The sequence below is a fragment of the Mastomys coucha genome, unplaced genomic scaffold (assembly GCF_008632895.1).
Source record: "Mastomys coucha isolate ucsf_1 unplaced genomic scaffold, UCSF_Mcou_1 pScaffold14, whole genome shotgun sequence".
NCBI lineage: Eukaryota > Metazoa > Chordata > Mammalia > Rodentia > Muridae > Mastomys > Mastomys coucha.
In genome coordinates, this window is record NW_022196896.1 from 119,562,160 (window position 1) to 119,567,996 (window position 5,837).

Genomic DNA, 5,837 nt, shown 5'->3' on the forward strand with positions numbered 1-5,837 from the left:
CTTCCTCCTCCTCCTCCTCCTCCTCCTTCTCCTCCTTCTTCTTCTTTTTGGTCTGATTTTGTCCACTCGCCTGTACTCTTGCTGGGTGAGTTCTGCGAAGATGAGTGTCCAGAACACACCAGCCGCCAGGATATGGATTCTCTCTGCCTAGCTCCCCAGCGCTAGCTAGCCTGGCAAAGGAGCTTGGAAAGGAGGGAGGGGCCGGTTCCATAGACATCTGAGGTATAGTGGCAGTGAGAGGCCTGGGGATGGGTTGTGAGAAATCTGGACTGAGGTAGATAGAAAGCGCCATTAAGATGATCAGGTGGGCGTGGGTTGTGTCTGTGGCCTTGTAAACTTGTGGAGCCTCCTCCCCAACAGACTCCCTGGTGCCTTGCTCCTACCGGAAGGACATGGGGCCCTCGCATGTTCCCAGGAGAACCGTGCTCTTCCAGAGGGAAAGGACAGGCCTGACCTACCGTGTGCCTGCGCTGCTCTGTGTGCCTCCCAGACCTACCCTGCTGGCCTTCGCAGAACAGCGACTTAGCCCCGATGACTCCCATGCCCATCGCCTGGTGCTACGGAGGGGCACGCTGACCAGGGGCTCAGTGCGGGTGAGTGTTAGGTGCAGAGGAAACTGAGCCCAGCTCTATGGATATCTCTGGAGACGGAGGTCAGGCTCCAGATGTCTTGACTATCTGCTTCTCTTCCCTCAGTGGGGCGCTCTGAGTGTACTGGAGACTGCCGTTCTGGAGGAGCACAGGTCTATGAACCCTTGCCCGGTGCTGGATGAGCACTCTGGTACCATCTTCCTCTTTTTCATTGCTGTACTGGGCCACACGCCAGAGGCGGTGCAAATTGCCACTGGCAAGAATGCTGCTCGCCTCTGCTGTGTGACCAGCTGTGACGCTGGCCTTACCTGGGGCAGTGTGCGGGATCTCACTGAGGAAGCCATTGGTGCAGCATTGCAGGGTAGGTGGCATCTGATGTGTAGGATGGGCTGCTGGGGTGGGGTGGAGGGATAGAGTGGGTAGGGACACGGGACAGGGAAAGATGGTCGTCGACTCTAGTGGGATTTGAGCCTAGAGCTAGCCTCTCTTGCGCCAGCTTCCTGCCCCACCTTCCCTGGGAGCAATGACCTCCTAATACTGTCTGCAGGACTGTCTGGTATTTAGGGAGACACTAAAGAGTGCCAGGCCAAGAGGTGTAGCCCACTTCTTCACACTGCCTGTTGGCAGGGCTGGCAACTTAAGCCCACCAGAGGCTCTCCTTGTCTTGGTCTGTGATGAGGACTGAATCTTTTATTTCCAAACCCATCTCTTTACCTCTTCCTTTTGCCTTTTTTGCTTCCTCCTCATCCAGCTCTGGTCTCTGGGATTCAATCTCTTTTTCCACCTCTGCAGTCCCTACTCCCCAGGGACTGACTGTCTACTACTCTCCTCAAGCTTCCTGAGCCCTGCTGGTCGGCAGTGACCCAAGGGGCTACAGGACTGGGCCCCTGAGTGTTACATAGAGGGATGTGGCAGGTTCTGGGATGTGGCTGAGGAAATGAGGCTGTCTTCCTTAGGGTTTCTATTACCATAGCAAAGAAAGCAAGTTGGGGAGGAAAAGGTTTATGTGGCTTACACTTCCAGATCATAATCCCTCATTGGAGGATGCTGGGACAGGAACTCAAGCATGGCTGGAACCCGGAGGCAGGAGCTGATGCAGAGGCCATGGCACTGGTGCTGTTTATTAGCTTCCTTATAGACTGCTTTCTTATAGAAAAGGATCACCAGCCCAGGGATGGCACTACCCATCATGGGCTGGGCCCTTCCCCCATTGATCACTAGTTGAGAAAATGCCTTACAGCTGGGTCTCTTGGAGGCCTTTCCTCAAGGGAGGCTCCTTCCTCTCTGATGACTCTAGCTAGTTGACGCACCAAACCCAGCAAACACAAGGGCTCATCCAAAAACCTCATCCGAGGCCTCCTCCCTCCACCACTCTTGTGTGGTTCCTGCTTCAGAAGTTGAGCTCTGATGGTGATCATCAAGCCTCCGGTGGCCAATGGCTGGGGTTTGGCTCAGTGGTAGATGGCTTGATTGGCTTGGCTTCCAGGCTTACTATCCTAAGACAAAAAAGCAAAACCCTTGACCAAGGGGCTGGAGAGATGCCTCAGAGGTTAAGAGTTGGTTTGATTTACAGCTCTTGTAGAGAACTGGAGTTCAGTCCCTGCCCTTGGCCTGGGTGGCTTGCAATGAACTATAATTCCAGTTCCAGGATATCTGTCACCCCTAGCTTCTATGGGCACCTGCACTCATGTGTGTGCCTTCCATATGCCCATAGTTACAAAAAAGTCTTTTTAAAGGCTAAGAAAGCACTTGACTAAGCAGGCTCCTCCAGTCTGGGTGCATTCAGGGTCCGGTATAGAGAGGCAGTCAACTCTCCTAACCCAAGAGTCTGGCTCCTTCTCTCTGTAGACTGGGCCACCTTTGCCGTGGGTCCGGGCCACGGAGTTCAGCTGCGCTCGGGTCGCCTGCTTGTTCCTGCTTACACCTATCATGTGGACCGTCGGGAGTGTTTTGGCAGGATCTGCTGGACCAGTCCCCACTCCTTGGCCTTCTACAGTGACGACCATGGAATCTCGTGGCATTGTGGAGGCCTTGTGCCCAACTTACGCTCTGGAGAGTGCCAACTGGCTGCGGTGGATGGAGACTTTCTCTACTGTAATGCCCGGAGCCCTCTGGGTAACCGTGTGCAGGCACTGAGTGCTGATGAAGGCACGTCCTTCCTCCCAGGGGAGCTGGTGCCTACATTGGCTGAGACGGCTCGTGGCTGCCAGGGTAGCATTGTGGGCTTCCCAGCTCCACCCTCCATCGGGCCTCAGGATGATCGATGGCCAGCGAGTCCTAGGAACACCCCACATTCCCCACACTTCGATCACAGAGTACAGGAGTCTTCAGGGGAAGGTGCCAGAAGTCTTGTTGAAGGTTGGGTGCCCAGGTTGCCTCTCTGCTACCCACAGTCCCGGGGCCCAGAGAATAATGGCCTAGAGATCGGGCCAGATGGAGATAAGACCTCCTGGACCCCGGAACTCCCCATGTCCTCTTCCGTGCTTCAGAGCCCCACGTGGCTGCTGTATTCCCACCCAGCAGGGCGTAGAACTCGGCTTCACATGGGAATCTACCTGAGCCGATCCCCTTTAGACCCCCACAGCTGGACAGAGCCCTGGGTGATCTATGAGGGCCCCAGTGGCTACTCTGACCTTGCCTTTCTTGGGCCTGTGCCTGGGGCATCCCTGGCTTTTGCCTGTTTGTTTGAGAGTGGGACCAGGGCATCCTATGAAGACATTTCTTTTTGCTTGTTCTCACTGGCGGATGTCCTGGAGAATGTGCCCACTGGCTTAGAGACACCCAGTCTCAGGGATAAGCCTCAGGGGCATTGCTGGCCCTCTTGATGGCCTGGCTCTCTGGCAGGCACCTGGGGAGGAAGGGTAGACTATATAGAGGAGGTTAGGGGCAGGTCAGCATGATGCTAGGATGGGGAGAGCTCTGTCTTTTCACAGCTGGTGGTGGTGACTCACCAGGGAGCCAGCTGCTTTCTGAGTGGGAATGAGAAATAAAGGGGTGAGCTGTGACTTTTTTTCCACATTAAAGCTTGGGTGCCAGTTCCTTAGCTCACTGATCTGATCACCATGCCTATCTTCCACTGGCACCTTGTTCAGCTTTCACATCCCAAGGGTGCCTGGCACGGATGAAGGCAACAGGGACAGCGAACATCACAGCACTGCTTCCCACCACCCGCTGTGTGCCAACCTCAGCCAATTAGAAACATGCTGACTACTGAGATCTGTTCACTTTCGGAATTTCCAGCAGGAGAAGCAGCTTGGGGAGCCAGACTCCCCAGCTGGAGGGGACAGAGCTCGACTTGAGCAGGGGGTTACCTCCTAGGACCTGCTCCATGTGCCTACTTCTTTACCCTTCTCTGGAGAGGGCTCTTGTTCTATCAGAGCTGTTCCCTCGAATCTCTTTCTTCTTTTTTTTTTGACGAGGGTTTCCACTGTGTAGCCCTGGCTGTCCTGGAACTCACTCAGTAGACCAGGCTGACTTTGAACTCAAAGCTCCACCTTCCCCTGCTTCCCAAGTGCTGGGATTAAAGGCATGTGCTACCACCGCCTGGTGCCCTTTTGTATTTCTTATTTAAGTCCTTGATGTGTTAGAACGGCGGGTCGCGTCAGAACATACCACACACTAGGGCCAAACAATTCCACGTGTAAGAGGTTTAATTGAGAGGGAGAGAGGGGGCAGTAGCAGGAAGAGAGGAGGGAGAGAGAGAGAGATGGAGGAATGTTCCCCGTGTATATATATATGGGTTCTGACATAGTGGCCACAGGTAAAGGTGGGAGGTGAGCTCAATGGATTCTGGGAATATGGTGGCTGTTGCCCTGGTAACAGGCCTGTGAGACACCACAGGCTTTGGATGCCCTGATGACACCATAGCCCATGTGACACCACAGGCTTTGGATGCCCTGATGCTAACAGTCCTAATGTCTGATTATAAAAACAAGTGGTGGGGGCTGGGGTGACGGCTTACTCAGTAAGGCATTTGCCATGGACTCATGGGAATCTGAGTTCCGTTTTTAGCATCATGTACAAAGCCCGATTTGATGGTGTACTTATAATCTCAGCACAGAGAGGCAGAGATAAATAAATCCCTCAAGACTCTCTGAACAGACAGCTTGGCCTAATTGGCATATTCCAGGTCTTAGCGAGAGACCCTGCCTCAAAGTACAAAGAAAGAGCTTCTGAAGCATGACTCCAAGTAGATCTCTGACCTCCGGAAGTATATGATACACACCCACGCACGCAGACTTCCTTACAAAATTAAAAGCAAAACAAAAACCCAACAGGTATAAGGCCATTTTAGAAAAATTATATCTAGAAAGTTAAACATTAAAAAAATGACCTAGGTTCGGGGAGATGTACCTTCCACCTTAGACCATGGCCAAGTTCATCTGTAACCTCGCGGAGAAGGCACCGTCGATGGTGGCCGCTGCTGTGACTTACTGGAACCCTCCATTGGCCACATTTTGGCACTACGCCAAGGTTGAGCTCGTTCCCCCAACCTCTGGTGAAATCCCTACAGCTATTCAGAGTGTGAAAAAATAATTCAAAGTGCTAAAGCTGGTAGCGTCACACACCTTACTGTCAAGGGAGCTGTGCTGAATGGTTTGGTGGCTGCTGAGGTGTGGATGTGGTTTTATATCGGAGAGATCTCAGGCAAACGTGGCATTGTTGGCTATGGTGTTTGAAGACCAGTCTTTAACTTCCGATTTGAATTCTTATTTGAATGTTCTTGGACCGTGTGTAACGGGACTGCTGTCTGAATAAAATACTAGGTGTCGAATAAAAAACAAAAAAAGACCTAAAAAAAAAAATCTTTACTGCTCTGGGTACCATCCCTATTAGACCTCTGTGTTCCTTGGTCAAGCCTTGGGTGGACACTGTATTGAGGTGGGTCTGCTTAGCGCCACTAGGTAGTGGAGCTCTGGATCAGACTAACTGGGTCTTAAAGCCACCATCTTAAAGTCATCAGGAGCTATTGACTCGCCTGCCTCAGCAGAGCAGACCCTGAAGGCCAGGGTCAAGTCTTCTTCCCGGTTGCCTTCCAGTGTCCCCTGAACTCCTAGGTCCTAAGCTCTCAGTAGCTGCCAGGGCTTTTGGGAGAGGGTCCCCTGACTGTGGCCCCAAAGGGTAGGGAGGGGATGTGCTTAGGCTTACGGCAGGGTCCTCTTTTAGTCTGCCTTCACTGTTAGTAACACTGTGCCATGTGCCACAGACTAGGCGAGCTTTAGAGGAAGGAGGTTCATATCGATTCCC

General features: G+C 52.8%; 1 protein-coding gene and 1 pseudogene across 1 annotated transcript in view; both read left to right on the forward strand.

The window, feature by feature from the left end:
• The window catches only part of Neu4 (neuraminidase 4), a 4,004-nt gene extending 438 nt beyond the window's left edge, over nt 1-3,566 (forward strand). Inside the window, exons 2-4 of the mRNA XM_031368940.1 lie at nt 361-593; nt 696-951; nt 2,439-3,566. Of these exons, the coding sequence (XP_031224800.1) occupies nt 393-593; nt 696-951; nt 2,439-3,415 (1,434 nt within the window). The 5' untranslated portion in view covers nt 361-392 and the 3' untranslated portion in view covers nt 3,416-3,566. The remainder of the gene's footprint in view (nt 1-360; nt 594-695; nt 952-2,438) is intronic.
• A 1,392-nt stretch (nt 3,567-4,958) lies between these two features.
• Nucleotides 4,959-5,360, forward strand: LOC116089314 (annotated as a pseudogene).
• The last annotated feature ends 477 nt before the right edge of the window (nt 5,361-5,837 follow it).